A 24,524-nucleotide genomic window follows, 5' to 3' on the forward strand; every position below is an offset into this window, starting at 1 on the left:
GGTTACTTTGCTAAAATATGACATCCCCCCTTACCTGCGTTTGAACTCAGAGGCAAACACAGCCCCAAACTTGGAGAGTGGTGGGTGGTGGGAGGGGAACTCAGAGCCGAAGTCTGGATACCTGGGTCTTGTAGCAATTGTGCCATCAACCAGTTGTAATTTGGGGCACGTCACCTTTCCTGTCTGAGTTTAGAACTTAATTAGGAAAGTTGGGTTTATACTTCTAGTGTCTAATTATCAGAGGTGTTTGTTTGTTTTAAAGGAAGAATGTCTGTGGTGCGTGAGCTATCGCCAGGATGGTTACTGGATCATCTTTCTTTCATTAACAAGATAAGTTATGAACTTCACCAGCATCATGAGCCTTGTTGCAGTAAAAATGAGCCTACTTCTTCTGTTCACCTTGATACTCTTCACATGGACTCTATGTCCTCTTTTGGAGCCTCTGCTACCTGTATTGCTTCTACCACTAAGCCAGAAAATGATGATGGAGGAAATTGTGAAATGTTCATACAAAAATATGTTTTTCGATCTGAACTGTTTGATGTCACCAAACCTTATATAACTTCTGCTATTCACAAAGAATGCCAACAAAGTAATGAAAAGGAAGATCTAGTAAATGATGTTAAGAAAGAAATCTCCATTTCTGTTAATGGGAAGGTAATAAGTTTTAAGAAATTTAAATTTTTCTACAGAGAACACAAATTTATTATTCCAGCATCTCAAATATCTTGTGATTTACTAAGTATAAAGAATAGTCAATAAAGCATCATAAGACTTTAGTATATCCAGAGTGATTTTTAACTTTTTGCTAACATTCTACTATTCTTAGAAGACCAAATTTGCATATTTCAGAAGTAAGCAAAGTTGATTCAAAAGTGAATGCTCTGTAAATTAAACAAACAAAACTAAGTAACAAAAAAAGAAACCCTGTCTGCCTAGGTTTTCGTATTAATTGCATGTTTTTACACCTATTTTTGCTCAAAAATATGTTTCTCTGTAAAATTCTAAAGCAGTATATAGCAGTATAAAGGGGGAATTTTAGAGATTTATCCTTTGGGGATAAGCTTGTATAATAAATGTTTGGAAGAAGGGTGATATTTTTGAAAAGTTCCTAGTGATAAAACTAGACAGCTACTATGGAAAATATATATTCTTAAAAAATATATATTTGTATACACATTGGTGCAATGAAAAGTTTTGAGAGTGCCATATAGAGTCAAATTAATTATGCATGAATACTTTTTATGTATTGAAGAGCTCAGAGGTGATTATACAAAGTCCATTTCAGATAGATCATATTAACATTTTCTTTGTTAGAGATAGGAATTACATTCATTATTCACCCAATAAATGTTTGAGATCTTTCTATGTGCTGTTGTACAAGGAGTGATGAAACAAGATAAATATAATCTCTGCCTTTTTAGATCTTACAATTGAGTGGGGAAGAAAGATACTAAATAAGAAAGCATGTTGAGAATTAGAATAAGGAAAGTAATAGAGAGTCCATGTATTTATTCAGCCAAAGAACTTTTGTTGTTAGCCTGCTAGGAGTTATGCCACCATGTAGGCACTGAGATTTCAGCAATGAAAAGTACAAAGTCCCTGCTCTATATTGCAGACTTACATGTTCTTTGCTATGGAGTTGTTAGATGTAGAACAGTGTTAATATATCTTATTTATACCTAATCCTCAGATTACACATAAAGATCTATTAAAAGTACATTGCGAATTGTTTTTGTTGTAGAAATTAAGAAAGTTCAGAATAATTATACCCTATATCAACTGATAGATGACACTGGTGACTCTTATACAGTGTCACAGTTTCCTTGTGTTCTATGGATGTTAGTGCCATTTTATTATGTCATACTAGTTCTTACTAATAGTAGATAACGCCTACATGGCCTTTTATCACCCATTAAGTTTGTAATAATAGTAATAATAATAATTATTATTATTTGGGAAATCTTACCTCCCCAGTCCATACTCTTTGCACTTATTTCGACCTCAGTAGTTATTACCTCTTAAAGAATGAGATACACAATATGGAAAATGTGATAAAGAAAAAGGAAGTACTAATATATTTCAAAATATCATTATTTTGATGATGGCCACATAATTTTTTTCCGTGTAATTTACTCTTTAGAAGCGTAAGAGATGTGTTGTTTTCAATCAAGGTGAATTGGATGCTATGGAATACCATACAAAGGTACGGTGTAAAATATTCATTGATGACTTTGGAAGGTTAATGTGAACTAGTATAAATAAAAGGACAACGTAAATAAGGATGTTTTTAAAAATCAATCAGTCATTTTTAAAAAAATTATTATTTATTTATTTATATTTACTTTTGGCTGTGTTGGGTTTTAATTGCTGCTGCCGGACTTTCTCTAGTTGTGGCGAACCGGGGCTACTCTTCACTATGGTGCACAGGCTTCTCATTGCAGTGGCTTCTCTTGTTGCGGAGCGTGGGCTCTAGGTGTGTGGGCTTCAGTAGTTGTGGCTCGTGGGCTCAGTAGTTGTGGCTTGCGGGCTCAGTAGTTGTGGCTCACGGGCTCTAGAGCGCAGGCTCAGTAGTTGTGGTGCACAGGCTTACTTGCTCTGCGGCATGTGGGATCTTCCTGGTCCAGGGCTTGAACTCGTGTCCCCTGCATTGGCAGGCAAATTCTTAACCACTGCGCCACCAGGGAAGTCCCTCAAGCAGTCATTTTGATCAAGGTTAGAATTTAACACTGGAGTGATTTATCATTACTTTTATTGTAATGAACAATTTAAACCAATTTTTATTAAAATCTCATATACTTCTCATTTACATATTTAACGTAAGTAAACTTATGCTATATTGGTTAAGTCCAGAAATTTTCTGAGTTATAAAAGCCTACTGTCAGTAGGTAAAACAACTTAAGATAGTGGCAGAAGAAAGTGAATAATATGAAGGATGTATTTCTAGAACTTAGAGGTTACTGAGATCTGAGAGTGAAAGAAATGAGAGGAAACAGAGGGTTCAAATTGTTTTAGATCTCATTGTCTTTCCTACTTTTATTTACTTAATCTTTAATTGCTGACATTTAGGTATAGTATGCACATGTCATTTTCTATATTTATGTGTGGTATCTGCAGGATAAATTTCGACAAGTCAAATTTCTGTGTCAGAGGGTTTGAACATTTTGATAGATACTGCCAGATTGCTGCTATGGAGATTGTATCATCTTATTAGCACACTAGAACTGTATAATTTTGCCTGTTTTCCCACATCCTCACCATTACAGTATATTATAGTTTTTGATGTTTGCCAATCTAATTGTTGAAAAATAGTATTTTAGTATGGCTTTAATTTGCATTTCTTATTATGAATGTAGTTAAGCATTGTAATGTATGTTTAAAATTCATTTGTATTTCTCTTATGTGAACTGTTTGTTTCCTTTGCATACTTAAAAAAATTGGATTGTTCTTTTTCTTACTGATTTATAGGAGCTCTTTATATGCTGGGGAAATTAGGTCTTTGTCTATTATGTAAATTACAAGCATATTTTTCCCAGTTTGTCATTTTAATTTTAATTATGATTTTTTTTGGTTTTGGTTTCGCCATGCAGACAATATTATATTTTCATTTAGTTGAATTTATCATTTTTTTCTTTTATGACTTCTGAATTTTGGAATCATAATTAGAGAAGTATTCCTTCTTCAAGGTTTTAAAATAATTTCCCATGTTTTATTCTAGAACATTTATGATTTTATTTCAAATTTATATCTTGATCCATTTAGACTTTATCCTGGTATACAGTGTGAGATATGGATCCAGTTGACTACCTATATGTCCTACCATTATTCATGCAGTTTTTCCCTCCTTATATGAGATGCTTGATATACTAAATTCACATTAGTATTTGAGTTTATTTCTGGACTTTAAGTCTTACTTGTTTGTCTCACTATTTATTTGCCAATCTCTTTTGAGATTTTATAATGTGAATATGTTTTAATATCTTATGTGGTAGTTACTTATTCCCTACCCTCCACCCTCCCCACCCCCCCACCCTGGGCCATCTTATCATTGCTACTTTTTACAGAATTTTCCTGGGCTTTTTGTTTATTTTCCCACATGAATTTTAGGATCAATTTTAGTGTCTGGTTAGAAAAACTAACCTGTTGAAATTTTTATGGCAATCAAATTTATAAACATTTACTATTAGCATCTTTAAGATGTTGTGATCCTACTCCAAAACATAAATGTGTCTTTCCATTTGTTTAAGTTTCTGTTGTTATTCTGTAAAATTTTCTTTATATACATCTAGCATTAATTTAAAAAAATTGAATGTCTTGATTTTTCAGGTAATAATTATAACTCTTGCAAATATTAATAGTTTTACTTACACCTCTATAATTATTATATCCCTAATTTATTTATCTTCTCTAATTGCATAGGCTGGAAAATATGATACAATATTAAGTAATGTTTGTGAGAGTATCTATCCTTGTCTCTGACTTTGTAGGAGATGATTTCCTCTCCACTGGGTTTTGGGCTGAGTTGGAAATAGCATGTTAAAGAAGTTTCTGTGTATTATTTATTGAGTGTTATTATCAACTGTGGTTACTGAATTTTATCAAATGTTTTTAAAGCATCTATGGAGATTGAATGGATGATTTTTCTCCTAATATTTTCCTTTGATTTTTAATCATATGTAACCACCTTACATTTGTAGTATATATTCCAAATGACCATGATGTATTATTTTTTAAATGTTCTGCTGGATTTTGTTTGCTACTATTTTATTTGGAACAGTCGTAAGTGAGATTGGTCTGATATATTTAATTTTTTTGTTTTATATATATAATTATATACAGATATTTACATATTTCAGTGTTGGAAGTTGGAAGTTTTTCTTTTTTTCTCCCCAATTCTCTGGAGTAATCTGTTCTTTAAAAGTTTGGTAGAGCTCCCCTTTGCATCGATCTCAGTATGTTGCTTTTTTTGTGGGGATACTTCTTTGACAGCTTTTCCTTTTTCCTCTTTGGAAATCAATTTTAGATTAAAAAAATTCTTTTGTAGTTAATCTTGGTAAATTATGTTATCTTAGAATATTATCCATTTCATCTAATTTTTCAAATTTGTTTATGAATAGTCTGTTTCTATGGTTATTTTGCCTTCACTATTTATTTTGTATGTTTACTTCCTTTTCCTTGATAGATTAGCTAATGCTTTGCCTAATTTATTAGTTGTTTTTGAAATTAATTTACCTTAAAAATGTCTAACTTATTTCTGCTTTAATCCATTTTAATTTATTCCTTCTGTTTTTTTCTTTTTTTGACTTTTTGAGTTGTCTTAGTTCATTTTTTTTTGTTCTTTTTTTTTTGATGGAAGTATTCAATGTTATGATTTTTTTTTCTTGGGGCACTGCAGCATATCATAGGTTCTGATATGTTGTGTTGTAATTGTCATGATGTGAAATTTCATTGATATATCATGGTTTTCTAGGGATTTGCTTAAGAGTTGTTTGTAATAGAGTTTTAAATTTCCATGTTGGAATGGTATTTTTGGTTTGATGGTTAATGTTATATTTATCTCCATAAAAAAATGCCAAATTGCTTTCCAAAGTAGTTGTACTGTTTTGCATTTCCCACCAGCAAAGTATAAGAACTCTCTTTGCTTCATATCCTCACTAGCATTGATATCATCAGATTTTTGATTTTAGGAATTCTTTTAAGTGTGTAGTTGGTATTTTATTGATTTTAACTTGCATTTCCTTAATGACTAATAATGTTGAGAATCTTTTCATTTGCTATACATCCATATACATCCATCTGCTATACATTCTTCGTTGAAGTTTTCATAGGATCAGTGTTTTTTCATCCTTGAATATTTGAATTAATTCACCAGTGAAATTATCTAGGCCTGGAGTTTCCTTTTGGGGAAGGTTTTTAGGAATAATATAAGGTTCTTTAATAGATAACAGGGATTTTCAGATTTTCTGCTTTTGCTTATGTCAATTTTGGCAAGTTGTATTTTCTAAGAAATTTGTCTGTTTCATCCAACTTGTCAAATTTATTGGCATGAAGTTGTTCATAGTATTCTCTTATCATGCTTTTAATGTCTGTAGGATTTGTGACGATAAGTGATGCCCCTTTTCATTCCTGATGTTGGTGATTTGTATTCTTTCCTTTTCTTGCTAGGGGCTTGTTATTTTGTTGTTGTTGTTTTTTCAAAGAACCAGCTTTTTTTTGTAGCCTTTTTTTTTTTTTTTTTACTGTGGCAAAATATACATAAAATAAAATTTACCACTTTAACCATTTTTAGGTGTACAATTCAGTTGTACTGAGTACATTCACATTGTTTTGTAACCATCACCATTATTTATCTCCTGAATGATTTTTATTTTCCCCCAACAGGGAAGTGCCTATTTATATATTTTTTTGTTAATGGACATTTGGGATGTTTCCACCTTTTAGCTATTGTGAATAATGCTGCTATGAACATGAGCGTACAAATATCAGTTCCAGTCCCTGCTTTCAATTTTTTGGGGAATATACCCAGAAGTGGAATTATTGGATCATATGATAATTCTAATTTTTTGAGGAACTGCCTTATTGTCTTCCACAGTGGTTGTACCATTTTACATTCCCACCAGCAATGCATAAGGGTTTCCAGTTTCTCCATATCCATGTCAGCACTTACTTTCTGTTTTTGTTTTTTTAACAGCCATTCTAATGGGTGTGAGTGGTGTTTCACTGTGGTTTTGATTTGCATTTTTCTGATGATTTATGATGTTGAGCATATTTTTATGTGCTGTTGGCCGCTTGTATGTCTTTTTTGGAGAAATGTCTGTTCATGTCCCTATTCATGTCCTTCACTCATTTTTAAATTGGGTTTTTGTTGTTGTTATTGAGTTTTAGGAGTTTTGTTCTTTTTTTTGGCCATGCTGCACGGCTTTTGGGATCTTAGTTCCCTGACCAGGGATCGGACCTGCGCCCTTGGCAGCGAAAGCCTGGAGTCCTAACCACTGGACCGCCAGTGAATTCCCTAGGAGTTCTTTTATATTCTGGATATCAATCCCTTATTAGACACATGAATTGATGTCAAGTATATTCAAAGAACCAGCTTTTAACTTAATTAATTTTCTTTACTGTCTATCTATTTTCTATTTTGTTGATATCTGTTCTCTATTATTTTCTTCCTTTTGGTTTACTTTGCTCTTTTTCTAACTTCTTAAAGTAGAAGCTTTTGTCAGTGAATTTAGATTTTTTTTAATATAAGCACTTAAAGCTATAAGTTTGCCTTGAATCATTGCTTTAGTTGCATTCCACATATTTTGATATTTTGTATTTTCACTTTCATTCACTTCAAAATATTTTCTGATTTCCTCTGTGATTTTATCTTTGACCTATATGAATTATTTAGAAGTCTTCTGTTTCATTCCCAGATATTTGGGGTTTATCTTGATATCTTCTTATTATTGATTTCTAACTTAAATCCGTTGGGGTATAAGAATATACTCTGATGATTTCAATCCTTTTAAATTTATTGAGCCTTTCTTTATAGTCCAGCATATGAATTATCTTTGTGACTGTATTGTGTGCTATTTTTAATGTATTTTTGAATACGTATTCTATAGTTGTTGGATGCAGTGTTCTATGAATGTCAGGTTAAGTTGGTAGTGTTGTTCAGAACTTCTATGTCTTTAGAGATTTTTGGTTTAATTGGTCTATCAATTACTGGGTAGATTTTTCTTAGGTGAGTTTAGAATGATGTTTTTAGACTAAGGCTGATTATTCCTTTTTACTGACACAAAATCTGTTATCTACCCAATACCCCTGTCAAGAACTGGGATGAAATGTCTGAGATTTTACTCTATTTGGAAGCTAACAAGCTAGCAAGTTTAGGTCTCAGATTTTATTAAAATAGATTTAGACCTAAGATTTTATTAAATAAGGAGTTTATTGCTCCCTGCATAGCAGGAAGCATATACTTTCTGTTCACAGACTTCCCTTGTACTCCATGGGGATGATGCCAAGGAGCCTTGGTGTATGCTCTGCATGCAGTAGATTTGGTTTGTAGCTAAAGAACCCCAAGATTAGGGAACCCCAGTTTTTTAAAATGGGTTGCAAACAAACCTGTCCAGCATTTTGTCCCAGAGTGAGCCTTTATTAACCTGGACAGCAAACAGATCTGCCTTCTGGCTTGGAGGGAGACATGATCTCCGTCTTCCATGCTATATGAATATCCTTGTGTTGGAGGAACTGATCTTGAGGATATGACCACTGGTTGACCTGGACACTTGGAGGCTCCTCACCCCTCCTTTGTCTTTGGACTGTACACTCTGCCCACCGTTCCCACAGTGGGAGCTGTTTTCAAGGACATAGCCTTGAGAGAGTAAGCTGTTGTTGAGATGATCTGGACTGTGTATGTGACTGAACCCAGTTAAGAACTCTGTATAAACTTTTAGGATTCTGGGCGACAGGTACAGAGATCTACTTGTCTTGCAGCCTCCCAAGACAAGCCTCGTTTGTAAGTTCTCTTGTTGTTAAACCTGCCATCTTCCCATCTAGAGTGGTCTGCCTCTTTTCTTTGGTCTCTCCTTGCCCTCTGTGTACAGGGGCCAGTTTCAGATTTCTCCTGGGAAGCTCTTGAGGTTACAAACCAACACCTTGAAAATTTATTCTGGAACAAAAGCTATCAGTGCCTCTGCTCACACAGCGAGACCCATGGTGAAATGTCCCCCAATTGTCCTGTGAATCATGATGTTTTCTGGTCTGAGTGTTGGAAACAAGGACTATTCTTGGCCCTGTGAGAGCTCAAGACACTGTTTCTTTTAGTCCTCTTGGGTGGTTCTTTTCTTGGCCTTGGATAGTTCCCCCACACACTTGGAGTGATCAGTATTTAGGGGAATTTCTCCAGTGTGACTACCTGCAGATATACAGAGTTCTCTCTGTACAGCTCTTTCCTCTCTGATACTCTCCTGGGTACTCTGTCTTGGCATCCCCATATTCTCAGCTCTGTCTCCATAACTCTGGATTTCTTCTAGACTCTGCCCAGATTCTTCTTGTGCCTTGGAAAATCTCCAGGCAGTTAGCTGGGGCAATCATAGGGCTTACCTATGATTTCTTTCACTCTCCTTTGTTGCCTGATGTCCAGTGTCTTGAAAGCTTTTGTCCCTATTACTCCATCTTGGTTGGAAGTGGAAGTCTCTGGCTGCTTTGAGCGTTTTCAGCAATTTAATTGTGATGTTCCTTAATGTAGTTTTCTCTTCCTCCTCTTCCTCCTCCTCCTCCATTTGTTGATCTTCTTGGATCTGTGAATACATAGTCTTCAGCAAATTTAGAAATTTTTGGCTGTTGTCTCCTCAAATATATTTCCTGTCCCCTTCATTTTGGGTGCTTTTATTGCGCTGTTTTCAAGTGCATTAACCTTTTCTTCTTCAGTGTCTAATCTGCTGTAATTCCAATGTAGTGTATTTTTCACTTGTGCATTGTATTTTTTAATTTCTAGACACTCAATTTGGTCTTTTCTTATAGTTTCCCTATCTCTTCTTAACAGGTTCATTTTTTTCTTTACATTTTTGAACATATGAATATGGTTATAATGAGTGCCTTAATATCCCTTTCTACTTTTTTTTCCTAATCTTTAAAAATGGGCTGCACGGGCTTCCCTGGTGGTGCAGTGGTTGAGAGTCCACCTGCCAATGCAGGGGACATGGGTTCGTGCCCCAGTCCGGGAAGATCCCACATGCCGCAGAGCGGCTGGGCCCGTGAGCCGTGGCCGCTGAGCCTGCGCGTCTGGAGCCTGTGCTCCGCAATGGGAGAGGCCACAGCAGTGAGAGGCCCGTGATTGCAAAAAAAAAAAAAAAAAAAAAGGGCTGCACAAGCCCTGTGTGAACTCTGGGGATTTCTCCCTCTGATCATTCTATCTGGTTCTTTCCCTGTCCTTGAGTATTTCATCACATACATGTGCTGATCACTACTCAGCTGGAGACTTGATCCTCTGCAGCTCTCTCCTCTCTGGTATCCTTCCCTGCAAACTCTAGCTGCCTTGGCCTTTCCAGACTCCCAGCTGTATTTCCTTAACTCAGAGAGACTGTTGGGCTCTGAATGGGTCTCTTTCCTGTACTGCTGCCTAGAAACTTTCTCAAGGTGGTAAGCTGGAGCAACTCGTTTCTCCTTTTTTAGGGACTACTATTCTACACTGCTTGACATCCATCCAAGGTCTGAAAACCGTTTTTTAAAAATAATTTTTGAAAAGTAATTTCAAATTAAAGGTACTCCATCTTGTCCAGAAGCAGAACTTGGCTTTTAATTTTATAATTATTTTGGTTGTATTATTGAAAACCTTTGTTTATATATTCATTTTATAGAGTTAATTTTTTTCTTTTTTTTACAATTCAAGCTATATTTTATAAAATCAAAGGTATATTTATTTTAAAATTAAATTACTAGGGGGACTTCCCTGGTGGTCCAGTGGCTAAGACTCCATGCTCCCAATGCAAGGGGCCTGGGTTCAATCCCTGGTCAGGGAACTAGATCCCACATGCTGCAACTAAAGATCTCACATGCTGCAATGAAGATCCTGCATGCTGCAACTAAGACCTGGCGCAGCCAAATAAGTAAATAAATAAATATGTAAAAAATTAAGTTACTAGAAAAATTTAAGATTAAATGTGATTTAGACTTAATTCTTTTTTTTTTTGGCCACACTGCACAGCTTGCGGGATCTTAGTTCCCCGACCAGGGATTGAACTCATGCCCTTGGCAGTGAAAGCATGGAGACCTAACCACTGGACTGCCAGGGAATTCCCTTAATTCTTTTTATAAATTAGAAATTCCACTTTCTTTTAGAAACATTATCAAATTTATCGTATAAAGTTTTAAGGATACATTTTCTACGTATTCAATATATTGTTTGGTTAGTTAATTTTCAGTGAGTTTATGAGATTTGTTTCATTCCACAGTTAAGAAATAGCATTTCAAAGGTATATTCACACTTTCTAACTCTTTTTGTAGTATAAAGTTATTTTCCTATAAGCATTAAGAATGTTGATTTTAATCCAAGAGTTGAAATACTCAAAGCATAGTAGGAACTTTATTATTTAGAAAATTGTTTTAATGTCAGTGACTTTTAATTTTTATTTATTTATTTATTTTTTAGTGACTTTTTAATGTACTTAAAAAAAATTCTCTTACAGATCAGGGGGCTGATTTTGGATGGATCTTCACAGTTAATCCAAGAAGGTCTCAAAAGTGGCTTTCTTCATCCACTTTATGAAAAACAGGACAAGTATAGTGAGCCCATTACTTTACCACTTGATACCTGCAATTTGTCAGAATTATGTGAAATGGCAAAGCATTTGCCTTCTCTGAATGAAATGGAACTTCAAACGTTACAATTGATGGAAGATGATATATCTGTTACAGAGCAGGATTTATTTTCACGGATTGTTGAAAACAACTCTAGTTTTACAAAAATGATTACTTTAATGGGACAGAAATACCTGCTGCCACCAAAAAGCAGTTTTCTTTTGTCTGACATTTCTTGCATGTACCCGCTTCTGAGCCGTAAGTAATTATTATGTTTATTATTAGAAAAAGATAATTTTTTTGTGGCCTCAGAAGTCAAGAACAAGTCTGAATGTTGAATGAGCACCAGCATTTTGTGATAGGGTGAACACTTAATTTTCTCAGTGTATTTTTCTTTTAAATTCAATTTTAAAGTGCTGACTTCTGTCTTAAAAATTAAAAAAATTCTTATTACAAACAAAGGGTCAAAAACTTAACTAGTCCCCAAGAGAGTAAACATAGTTACTGTTCTGTACTTAGGAATTCAGGGTACAGTTGGGGTTGACCAAATAACTTTATTTAGCTTTTATTCATAGCAAAGTAGAAACACTTCATATACGAATGTTAATTCCCAAACCATTCCTAGCCTTTTAGGTTACATTTTAAGCTACTGTTCAAGTTTATTATCTAAAGTTTCTCAAAATATTTTCCTGTATAAAGTTAAGAATTTAGATATTTAAGTCCAGAGTCATATACACCTGAATTTGAATTTAAATTCTGAAGCTTAACTATGAGTCTTTAGGCACTTCACAAAACTGAGCCTCAGTTTCCTAGTCTATAAAATGGATATGATAATACCTACTTCCAAGGGTAATTTTGGGGATTAGATGAGATAATCTGCATCATGAGCTTAGCTCAGTGATTTATGTTTCTAACAAATTATAACTATTATAATATTCTAAGGGATGATGTAGATAAGAGGTATATTGACCAAATTGAATTTAATCTGCTGTTTAATGTTATTTGGACATTTTTAAGCAAAATTTTACATTATTAACATAACATAGCTTATTAATGAAAAGCTTCTTTTAATTACTTTCAAACCGTCTTATAAATGATTGGTTATTTATGTCACAGCATCATAAATTCTTCAGAGTAAATGACAAGATAACAAATTAATGAGAAAATCATGCTATATTTGAACATTTTTTTCCCCATTCTTTTTGATCTTTGTTACTCTAATAGTTTAAAAGCCATCACTTCCTTATTTTAATTTGCATTCTTTTGATCACTTATGAGATTGTACATTTACAAAAATATACCTCTGTTTATAAAATGAAAAGGGACAGCTCTTCCTCACAGTAAAATTCCAATTAATAAACGTAGGTAGAATGATGTAACTAGAAAATTTCCATTTGGCACACATCATAGTATTTGGGTGTCAAAATAGTGGATGAAAAGATGAGATGCAGGATATTTGCACAGTCTTAAAATATCTCCCTGCAAAATACTTATTAATTACAAAAGTAAAACTGGAGAAACCTGGCTGACAGCATTTTAACCAAATGATCAAAGGTAGTATCACTAATAATGAGACATTTTGACACTGTGTTTCCTGATAATGGCATGGTGATACTCTTGCCAAAAATAAAGAACCTAAATTTAATCACGAGGAAATACCAAACCCAAACTTGAGGGACATTTTATAAAATGACTAGCCAGTAGTCTTCAAAAGTATCAGGTCATAAAAGACAAAGAAAGACTGAGGAACTTTTCCAGATTGGAGGAAATTTAGGAGACATGGCAACTGAATGCAATGTGTGATCCTGGTCCAGAGAAAAGAACACTAGTAGACTATTGGGGACATTTTGTTGTGGTCAATATATCAGTCAAAAGACAAGTTTTATTTCATGTAAAAAGTTGAAAAACAGAAGCAAAAAACCCATACCTACCCTATCTAGGCTTGAAAGGACCAAGTTAATATGGCTACCAAGACTTATAGGACATTTATAAATCATTGATGTCTAGCTAAGGGAGCTGTAGTTATTTTTAGGAAGTTTCTGCAATAGGTGAAATTATGTTAAAATCCCAGAGGTACTAAATTATAAGGGGAATCTCTTAATTATTTTAGATAAATTATTTGAATAAATGCCACAAATCCTTTTCTTGCATTCCAGTATATTTGTGTCTGTAGTGAATGCACTTCATTGTTGAAGAACATGTTTAGTTTTTTTTTTTTTTGCCATGTGGCATGTGGGATCTTAGTTCCCCAACTAGGGATGGAACCCATGCCCCCTGCAGTGGAAGTGCAGAGTCCCAACCACTGTACCGCCAGGAAGTCTCAGAACATGTTTAGTTTTTAAAGTGATATGTATAGAAGATATTTTCTGAAATTGTCTCTTTGTTTTCAGGTAAGAAAACATATGATGTAATTGTGATAGATCCACCATGGCAGAACAAATCAGTTAAAAGAAGTAACAGGTAAGTATAAATAGTTTATCTATTAGATATGCTTTCTCAAAGCTATTGTCCTTTGTACATTCTAGTTACATATGCTAAAAGCATTACTTTATGATAATAGATTGTCTGAAACTACTAAAATACTTTCGTTTTAAGATTTTAATTCCCTTAAGTAGATAATTCTCTTGAACTAGAACTATATGTAGATGTAGGTTAAGAATGTTAAAAGTAATATATTTATTAATGATTAAGGTTACTGACTGTCCAGTTCAGGGATGTTTCTATAACACCAAAAGGCAACATTTTTGCCTTCTTTGATATCAAATTCTAAAGTTTAGAAATATGTGCCAAAATACAGTATTCCTTAACACTGCTATGAATGAATTGGTCTACTTCACTCTGAAATTTGTTTTTATTTATGCCACCATTTCGTTTATGTAACCTTTTAGAGTGATAAGTTCAATTAGTTAGTAAGATGACATTCCCTTTTAATAGCTTTTTAAAAAAGTTTTTCCCTCTAGTTCTAGTGAATGTCTTCCGTTGTATTTCCTCTCACTCTTCGATTTTCTAGACTGAACAGTTCCTATTACCTTGACTTAAAGTTCGTATGAAATTTCTTCTCCACAATTATCTTGTTATGCTTTTTGTTTATGAGCTGTACCAATAATTGGACTTTTTTCTCTTAAAGTTTCAAGGATCATACAAAGAATTCCTGTAGCTATTCTCTATATGTGTGTTTTTGTGCATGTGTGTAGATATCTATGTATATATAATTTTTTTCTGAACTGTATGAGAATAAATTATTTAGGAAGAAGTAAGTTACTCTGGAATATTTTATTCTGTATTTCTTGAAAACAAATATATTAATATTTTCTTATATAATCATAATGTAATTATCAAAATAGGTAATTAATTTTCCTTTTTAATTTTCTAATTTTCCTTTATTAGAAAATTAAAAAGGAAATCATATAGGGAGATACTGTGATATATGTAAATATCTTGTTACCAGTTTTAGCATCTGTGGTAGGTAGAATACTGTTGTCCCCCCTCCCCCCACACCCGCCTCCATGCCCTTGTCCTAATCCCTGGAATTTGTGAATATGTTAGGTTACATGGAAAAGGAGAATTAAAATTCCAAATGGAATTAAGGCTGCTAAGAAAAGGAGATTACTATGCATTATCTGGATAGGCCAGTCCTTAGTTTAGCTGTAGACAGGAGACCTAACTGAGGGTATTTCTCCCTTTTTTCTTTTCTGTTATTTTTTCTTCTCTTCCTTTCTTTCTCCCTTCTCCACCCTCCCCCTGCCCAAGTCTTCTCTCCTCTTCTTTCCTTTAAAAGTATATAGTATATAGAAAAACTAACCAAAAAAAAAGAAAAGAAAAGAAAGGAAAAGTATATAGTATAAGCATATTTATAGGCTAATGGTAAGGAACTACTAGAGAGGTTGAAAATACAGGAGGGGAGTAATTAGCATCACTAATAGACTAGAAGATGAGAATAAGAGAACACAGCTGGAGGGATAAGCTTTAAATATATGAAGCCATGCTATCCTTTAAGAGGAAATGTATAGCAATGGGTAAGTGAAAGCGTATAACCAGGCGGGAGAGGGTTAGGTAATTGAAGCAGTCCGATGGCTTTTTTTTTTTTAATTGATATATGCGTTAACTTCATCTACAAAGAGTGAGTTTGGGCGAGACTTGAAAAGAGATGAAGGTTTGTAGTAGTTGACCAAGGATAAGTAAAAGAATTGATGAGTAGTTTTGAGAACCTAAGAATGGACTTAATTGAGCCAATTCTTCAGTTTAGCATTTTTCTCCACCTGATTTTTTTCCATATGAAGAAGTTGAATTGAATTGTGTTGAAATTGAATTGAATTTAAGATTGGAGGTTTGCAGGAGTTATGGGGTGAAAGAGTAAAGGGGAGATTGGAGTTAGGGGTATAGTGAGAAGGCAGAGGAGTGATTGGTGGTTGGTAGTATGTGAGGAAGAGGAGAAAGTGTGGGCAGGAAGAAACTGATAGACTCAGTAAAGTGGAGGAATGGGGCACTGACTGAATGCTTTGGTAAAGTCAAAGAATTGGTGACGGAGAAGAGGTAATGGCCAATCATCAGAAAATCTAGAAACAATAAATGCTGGAGAGGGAGTGGAGAAAAGGAAACCCTCCTGCACTGTTGGTGGGAATGTAAATTGATACAGCCACTATGGAGAACAGTATGGAGGTTCCTTAAAAAACTAAAAATAGAGCTGCCATATGACCCAGCAATCTCACTGCTGGGCATATACCCTGAGAAAACCATAATTCAAAAAGAGTCATGTACCACAGTGTTCATTGCAGCACTATTTACAGTTTCCAGGACATGGAAGCAACCTAAGTGTCCATCGACAGATGAATGGATAAAGAAGATGTGGTACATATATACAATGGAATATTACTCAGCCATAAAAAGGAACAAAATTGAGTTATTTGTAATGAGGTGGATGGACCTAGAGTCTGTCATACAGAGTGAAGTAAGTCAGAAAGAGAAAAACAAATACTGTATGCTAATGCATGTATATGGAATCTAGAAAAACGGTACTGATGAACCTAGTGGCAGGGCAGGAGTAAAGACACAGCATAGAGAATGGACTTGAGGACACGGTGGGGGGAAGGGGAAGCTGGGACGAAGTGAGAGAGTAGCATTGACATACACATACACTACCAAATGTAAAATAGATAGCTAGTGGGAAGCAGCCACATAGCACAGGGAGATCAGCTTGATGCTTTGTGACGACCTAGAGGGGTGGGATACGGAGGATGGGAGGGAGGCTCAAGAGGGAGGGGATATGGTGATATATGTATACTTATACCTGATTCACTTTGTTGTACAGCAGAAACTAACACAACATTGTAAAGCAATTATACTCCAATAAAGATGTAAAAAAAAAAAAAGTAATGACCAGAGATCAGTGTATATGGTTTCAGAAATGGAGCAAGTTTGAGTGATGACAACGTCCAGGTTTTGGCCACTCGAAGGGATTATTGAAGTGGAGTGAATGCAATTGTATTTATTTAGGGGAAGAATAGGTGAGTGTGTACATTATTTAGCCTGTGCTTTGAAATTGCCCAGGATACTGGCAAGATTTATGTTGGTGAGGTAGAAGGATCTTAGAACTTAAATCCTCATTGAATATGGAGAGTGAGGCTGTAATAGGTTCGATAAGGAACATTGGAGGCTAGATAGCGTACTTCTCAAAGAGAAGGGGATTTTACACAAAGGTAGATGGCTGATAGCCTGGAACTGGCAGTAGGGGAGCTAGGAGAATACTGACCTCTCCTCTTTCTGTTGTGTGTGTTGGGTGCTGGAGAAAGGGCCACATTGGTTTGATGGGGTATTGTAGAGCAAGTATTGTTTTAGCAAGAGAAACTAGACTTCATACTACTAACGACCAGGAGGTGCAAGACTGTAGAATTTTTTTTGTAATGAAAGCATGAGAGTTTCAGAGAGCCCAGTAGAACTGATTGGGAAAGATGAAAGAAACAAGATGATAGACTGAAGATGTTCATGGGATATTGACATAGTAGTTTCAAGACTGTTAATGGGGTCCCTTTGTAATGTACAGATTATCAAACCATAATATTTGCTTAATTTTGAATGTTAGAAAAGCATATAGAAAATATTAGTAAAATTACTGAAATGTAATACATTTAGAAATGATAAAGAAATATGGCTTCATCATTTTAAATTAGTAAAAACTAAAAATATTATTTCTGACTTGTGTGTAATAATGTGTCCACTGGGTGTCAGTGTGGCTTCATGTTTAGTTGCACAAATAAATATAGGAGCTTTGTGTTTGTGGAGTCAATGTTATACAGGTTTTCTCCCTGCTTATTTTTCTTTTTTGCAGCAAATTTTGCTAATATTTTTTTCTGTTTATTTTTAGATATAGTTATTTATCACCACTGCAAATAAAGCAGATACCTATCCCTAAGCTGGCTGCTCCAAACTGTCTTGTTGTTACTTGGGTGACGAATAGACAGAAGCACCTACGTTTTGTTAAGGAAGAACTTTACCCTTCTTGGTCTGTGGAGATAGTTGCTGAATGGCACTGGGTAAAAGTAAGTTTAGAAGTTAATGTATTTGTTAACTTTATTTGTTAATAAGGTGTGACATACAAGTCACATAAAGGTAGCATCTACTTTTTAATGCTTAACATGTCACCGCTCTACTCCTTCAACATGGTCTAATTAAAATGTTTACTTTGCTGCTAAGTACCTTTGTCTTCTTATTCTCAAGACTTTTTACCTATTTGTTCTGTATATTTTTGTAGTAGAATCCCAAACTGCTGGCCTTCAGAAATCACTCGGAGATATCAGGATGACATTTTCAAAAGCTCTGATGTCTGTAGTTTAAGAAACAACAAACAAAACCTTTGGGGAATTTGTCCATCACTAAACATAGAAATTGTCTTACTGTTCATCTTCTTCCTCTTTACTCATCCAAAATTTCAGCTGCCCTTTGTGACTTCTGTCTGTCTTTCTTTTTTCTTCTCCTTCCTCCCTCCCTCCCTCCCTTCCTCTCTTCCTTCCTTCCTTCCTTCCTTCTTTCTTTTTTTCTTATGTTTCTGGGGATGAGAGGGAGATAGCAAAGAAATCTACTGTGGAAGAGTTGGGAAAATGCTAGAAGCAAGGACCTTTTATACTTTAAACCTTAACTTAGTTCCTCAGTGCCTGTTTTTGAAAGAAATGATTCCAACTCTTGGATTGGTTGAATGATCTTTAATATCTTTGCTTGGTATAAAAATACCAAAAAATACAAAAATATAAGGCATCAGTTCAGAGTTCATTGGACATCCTTTTAAAGATACATTGTCTACCAGGTGAATTCCAGAAAACCCCTCCTAAATTTTAAAAAGGTAAACCAGGTTATTATGGGTTGAATGTTTTAACATTTATATAATATTTATATAACTGTATATTCATTTTAGACACAGGTTCTATTTTTATGTGCTCTGTGTACTTTGTAGTGTACTGGAATATCTTCTAAAAGCTGTGTACATTATTTATTTGCACCTATTTTGTGAGACTTGGCAAACAAACACTTAAGTTGTGTCTTTGCTTTTACGGTTGTGCTTTGGGCTTAGCTTTGGTTGATTTGCTGTAGGACCATAACAGGAATATAAAACTCCATTCCACTCTGTCTATTATGGCAGTTCTTTTATAATCAGAGACTGAGGCCAAAGTCACGAAAAGGTTACCTTCTGAAATCAAAACCAGTAAAATGCTAATACATGAAAACTAAGACTGTTCATTTCTGGTAGTAATCAGTTCTATGAGATGGTATGATATGACTATAGCTTAAAACAAAAATATGTTTTATGAAATACTTATTAGGTAATTGAACATATTGTTATATCAGAAGGAGTAATCTGCATTGAGTATAAAGGATATCCAAAGAATAAGAATTTGCCAGTGTTTATACAGTGCTGTGTGGAATAGATGCTGTTTCTCGTGGGCCCTAGAGGTGCTAAAAGGACTTGGTTTTTTAGATACCTCGATATAGGGTAAAGGGTTCCACAGAGAATAGATATGAATATTCTGATAGTGAAAATATTTTCTTCCATGCTTAATTAATGATTTGATATTGTTATTATAAATTGTGTCTTGAGTTTGATTAGCTAAAGTGAGTCTTTGGGAGTCTGATCACTCCAGGATGAAATGATAAGATTGAATTTCTGGATTTATAATGCCAAGAAATTGGACCACGTATTGTCTATCTCATCAATCCCTGAGCTTCCTTCATTATTAATTTTAGCTCTGACAGTATTTAATGCCATTGTTTCCTATAAGTAAAGGAAAATACTTTATTGTAATTGACTTAGTCACATTGCCAGTAATAGGTAAATGTTATTTGAACAAATAAATGAATTAATGATGGCATGGTTTCCAATAATAAATTTTAATGAAAAATAGAGGTTTTTGTGTGCAAGATGATAAAATGATACTTAAAATTTTTTAGTCTTTCATAGCTGCCTTGTCCATTATGGCAGTCACTAGCAGTATGTAGCTCTTCAGCACTTGAAATGAGGCTAGTCCAAATTGAGACGTGGTGCTAAATGTAAAATATAAGTGTTTTAGATTTAAAAGACTTAGTATGAAAGAAAGAATATAACATACCTCAATAATGTTTTGAATTGATTACATATTGAAATGGTAATATTTTAGATATGTTAGGTTAAATTAAAAATAATTAAAAATAATTTAAAACTTAAAATACAATTAAAATTAATTTTGCCTCATTCTTTTTGCTTTTTTAAATGTTGGTACTAGAAAATCTAAATTACATGTGTGGCTTAAACTTGTGGCCCACATTATATTTTTATTGGACTGCGGTAGCCTTGAGGTTTAATACTTCTTTTTCTTTGGTGAAAATTGTATAGTGGTAGGAAAAAAAACCCAATCCTTTTCCTGGATATTTACAGATGTATGGGTTGTTTTTGTTTTTGACTCCTTTTTATCAGATCACCAGTTCAGGAGAGTTTGTGTTCCCATTAGATTCTCCACACAAAAAGCCTTACGAAGGTCTTATACTGGGAAGAGTTCGAGAAAAAGCTGCTTTACCATTAAGGTAGGAAACGTGATTTTTCAAAATTGTATAAATGTATTGATTTTAAGGCTTTTAAAAGTTATTAATACAGTGATCATTAGTTTTTGTTAATTTTTACGTTTTTGAAAATCTGAAAATGGCCGAGATAAGTGTGAATGGTACGGCACATGAAATTTTATATTATCTTTTGCTTTATCTAATGTGTAAGAGTCATTATTGTAGAAAAGGAAACTATCTGAAATTTCTTAATACTTAGGTTATTGATTTCCATTATTTCTATTCTTAAATTTATTATAAATTCAGATACTATTGGAAAGTTGAAAAAAAATCAAGGCAACTGTGGCTTATATGTAAAAAATTGTCCTCTAAAATATAATTTACGTTTTTGTTCTGTTTTAATAGGAATGCAGATGTAAAAGAGCTCCCCATTCCAGATCACAAGTTAATTGTCAGTGTGCCCTGTACGCTTCACTCACATAAGCCACCTCTTGCTGGTATGTTTTTATAAAATAGTTATGACTTATGTGAAATTGACAAAAGGGTTGAATGTATTGATAGTATTTGAATAGTCTAGAAATTTGGAAATTAAATCAGATATATGTTATTTTAATTAATATTCTAAAATCATATAGCAGAATTTATGGAATAGAGAATAGATTTTTTTTTGCTACAGAAAGCTTTATTGTTTCCAGTTGGTCCGTAGCTTGGGAGAGGGCTCCAGGCGGTTACATAGCTGCCTAGTGGCAGCAGGGAGAGGCTCAGGCAGAGGCCCTGAGACCAGGAGGTGGAATCGGGCCCTCAAGGGCCGCTGGGCTCAAAGGCTACTGGTCCTAAGTACTCGCCTAGCCCTGGCTGGGGGCCGGCCAGCCTGCGGAGGTTGGTCAGGTGGTCATCCATCTTCTTGAGTCTCACCTCCTTATCCAGGAGGTGGCTCCCCAGGAAGGCACAGAGATGGTCTGTGTGGGAAGAACCCAGGGCATGCAAACCCAAAAGGGCCTGGTTCAGGTTCTTCTCTGAGCCCGTGGCAGCTTCTGTGGCGTCCAGGGCTTTGCCCCGCTCATCTTGGGGCGGCTTCGGCATGTCCCGGAAGAGGGCGCTGTTGCCACACTGGTTTTGCATCTTGGAGAGGTGCTCGGCCAACCCGCTGAAGGAGGCAGGGCCCTGGCCCTCCAGAGCCGCGTTGTGGCGCTCGGAGCAGAAGCCCAGAGAGAGGTAGGTGTAGCAGGCCCGCGGATGCAGGTCCACCAGGCGGTGACCGCACCCTCCACTTGGGTGGAATAATTCTCACGAATCTGGGAAGTCATCGTGGGTGGCAGTAAGAAGCTGACCGCAAAAGTGGTGTTGCTTGGTCCCGGAGGTCGCAACTGGAAAAGAGTCTGGAGGGTGGTTGGTGGTTGGAAAAAGGGTCTGTTATGTTAAAACACTGTTGAAGTGGAGACGGAGCCGCGTGACCACCCAGTGCACCCATGCAGATTAGTCCTACATTACCTCAGCCTTCCCTCTTCGCCATTTTTTAGGTTCCTCTTACTAACTGGGTTGTTATCCCATCACTGTCCTCAGGAGAATGAAGACTGATGGTGCATGTGAGGACTAGTTCTGCTAGGTGCTTTATTGTACTCTCAGGGTTCTATCCCTTGCTGGCTCTAAAGCCAAGAGCACAGAAAGCAGTCAGAGAGATGGTCAACTATCAAGAATTCCCTTGATAGTTGGTAGATACTCTCAGTTTTATGTTGAGTTGGTGTTGCTTTTCTGAACCATTGGAAAGGTAATTGCTGCAGCCTGGAATTCTTACTAGTCTTAATGCTTTAGTATACTGTCCATCATTTAATGAAACTAATCAGCAAGGAATAGTGGAAAGCTTTAGCTTTTCAGATTGACTAACATGAGTTTGAATCCTGGTTCTGCTACTTGAGCAAGTTACTCTAATAATTTTCCACCTGAAAGTCGACATTTGAAGGAGGAATAATGATATTTAATCTTTCAGAGTTGTGAGGATTGTTTATATTTGAAATTCTGTAGCATATAGTAGAAGATCAGTAAATGCTAAATTTTTCAAGCGAAAGAATAAAAAAATAGGAATGTAATAGGAATATAAGAGATACTGAATGTGACATTCAAAGTTTACTGTTAAAATTTTTTCTTTAGAAATATATATTTTATTAATTTGGTGGTCCTGGCTTAAATAAACCAAAACTTTCAAGCTGCCACTCAGGAAGACTATAGGCTATCAGCTTATCACCTGATTTTGCAGAATATGGGATAGTTCATGAGCTAGGATACATAGAAAGGTAAATTCAAATTCCCAAGAGAATGCTTATTGGTAGCATTTAAGATTTCTATTATCTTAAATTGCTTATACTGAGAGTCTTTAGTGTTAATTCATTTGAGAAATGTTCCGATGTCTACCTGTTGATCCATTCTTTGACTTAGAGGGATTCTTAGTGAATAATTGCCTGTAAACTTTGGACTGTTATAGATTCTTTAATGCAGTAAACATTTGACTTAAATGACAAGTGTAGCTGTACTGTTCTTTGAGAAAAAAATTATGTTTGCCACCAGTTATACTCATTGGAGGAAATCTAATTTGTATTCTTCTCATTTGAATTTTCTTTATCATTTGGTGAGTACCAAAGCTTAATTTAGGGTTTGTCTTAGGGCTTATTCTTTTACTTTTAAAAATCCAAGCGCCAGACCCAAAAAACCTTTCATTCCCAAATGATAGTTAAACTATTTCTTAATTCATTTTACATAGATTATGTTTAAAGAGTAGTCTTAAGATATAAGGTTTTAGGGCTTCCCTGGTGGCGCAGTGGTTGAGAGTCCACCTGCCGGTGCAGGGGATGCGGGTTCGTGCCCCAGTCCGGGAAGATCCCACATGCCGCGGAGCGGCTGGGCCCGTGAGCCATGGCCCCTGAGCCTGCGTGTCCGGAGCCTGTGCTCTGCAACGGGAGAGGCCACAACAGAGAGGCCCGCGTACCGCAAAACAAACAAACAAAAAAGAAACAAAATATAAGGTTTTATAAAATAGTGAGTAAAATTAGTCTTTTATTAATACTAATAAAAATTAGTACATATTATGGCCTGTAGTTATGAAGTGCAGTTCTGCTGTGTTCCCAGTAGAGCGCAGCACAAACACATTTTTAGCATTGAGAATATTTTTAAAAAAAGTTAGATTTTTGGGGGGGGAAAATCTTGTGTGACTCAATATATGTTATTCTTATGTTTTGGTTAAGTACTGGTAGACAAGAAGTATTTATAATCCTTTATTTTTGAGTTCATGTTACTGGATAGCAAGTGCCTGTATTTTGGATACAGAGCCACACAAAGCCATCAGAAAGCAACTTGCAGATTTCTGCAGTATATTTTACTCTGAAGTGAGAGAGTGTCATGGACATATATACACTACCAAATGTAAGATAGCTAGCTAGTGGGAAGCAGCTGCATAGCACAGAGAGATCAGCTCAGTGCTTTGTGTCCACCTAGAGGGGTGGGATAGGGAGGGTGGGAGGGAGGTGCAAGAGGGAGGGGATATTGGGATATATGTATATATGTAGCTAATTCACTTTGTGATACAGCAGAAACTAACACAACATTGTAAAGCAATTATACTCCAATAAAGATGTTAAAAATAAATAAAAATAAATAAAATAGTATTTTACTCTGAATCATAACCCTAGGATTTGGGATAATACATGTTCTCTATATAATGCTTAGAACTTTTACATGTAAATGTTCTTAAACTGCTTTATGCCAATTCACAAAATGAAATGTTCTCTCTTTTGCTTCTAGAAACACCAATTTTTTTTCTTTTAACAAGTTTTAATTTGTTATTTCTACTGCAAAATGTAAAAAACACCAAATTGGAAGCATATTCTGTTTCAAAATGAGACATTTACTCTTAAGTTTTGAAATTTCTTCCTATAGACTGAAACATAAGCCAACAATAGCTATGGCTTATAACCTAACATAAATGTATAACATTTTAAGTTTAAAGATTTAAGGTAGGAAAATCATGAAATAAAAGTATTTGAATGAAAATTTTGTTTTTCATATTGTACCTTAGAGGAATTTTTACTCCTTTTTACTACTTTACTCGCAACAATTTGTATCTGAACAGTTAAATATAGTTTGATGAGATTTTATGCACTGACATTTGAGCTGCTTTTCCCCCAGCCATGCCCTTTGCTCCCAAGCAGAAGGGGAATGACGGGCTATGTATG

At 35.1% G+C, this 24,524-nt stretch overlaps 1 protein-coding gene across 2 annotated transcripts in view; it reads left to right on the forward strand.

Annotated features, from left to right (window-relative positions):
* METTL4 (methyltransferase 4, N6-adenosine) overlaps positions 1–24,524 on the forward strand; it is a 28,364-nt gene that overhangs the window by 537 nt on the left and 3,303 nt on the right. Inside the window, exons 2-8 of one of the 2 annotated variants that reach the window (XM_082668324.1) lie at positions 263–657; positions 2,144–2,206; positions 11,169–11,538; positions 13,671–13,740; positions 17,642–17,816; positions 20,219–20,325; positions 20,707–20,798. In XM_082668324.1, coding sequence (XP_082524450.1) covers positions 268–657; positions 2,144–2,206; positions 11,169–11,538; positions 13,671–13,740; positions 17,642–17,816; positions 20,219–20,325; positions 20,707–20,798 — 1,267 coding nt within the window. In that variant the 5' untranslated portion in view covers positions 263–267. The remainder of the gene's footprint in view (positions 1–262; positions 658–2,143; positions 2,207–11,168; positions 11,539–13,670; positions 13,741–17,641; positions 17,817–20,218; positions 20,326–20,706; positions 20,799–24,524) is intronic. The other variant, XM_082668325.1, reaches the window with a different exon arrangement.

Source organism: Grampus griseus, assembly GCF_964374135.1.
Source record: "Grampus griseus genome assembly, chromosome: 12".
Lineage (NCBI taxonomy): Eukaryota > Metazoa > Chordata > Mammalia > Artiodactyla > Delphinidae > Grampus > Grampus griseus.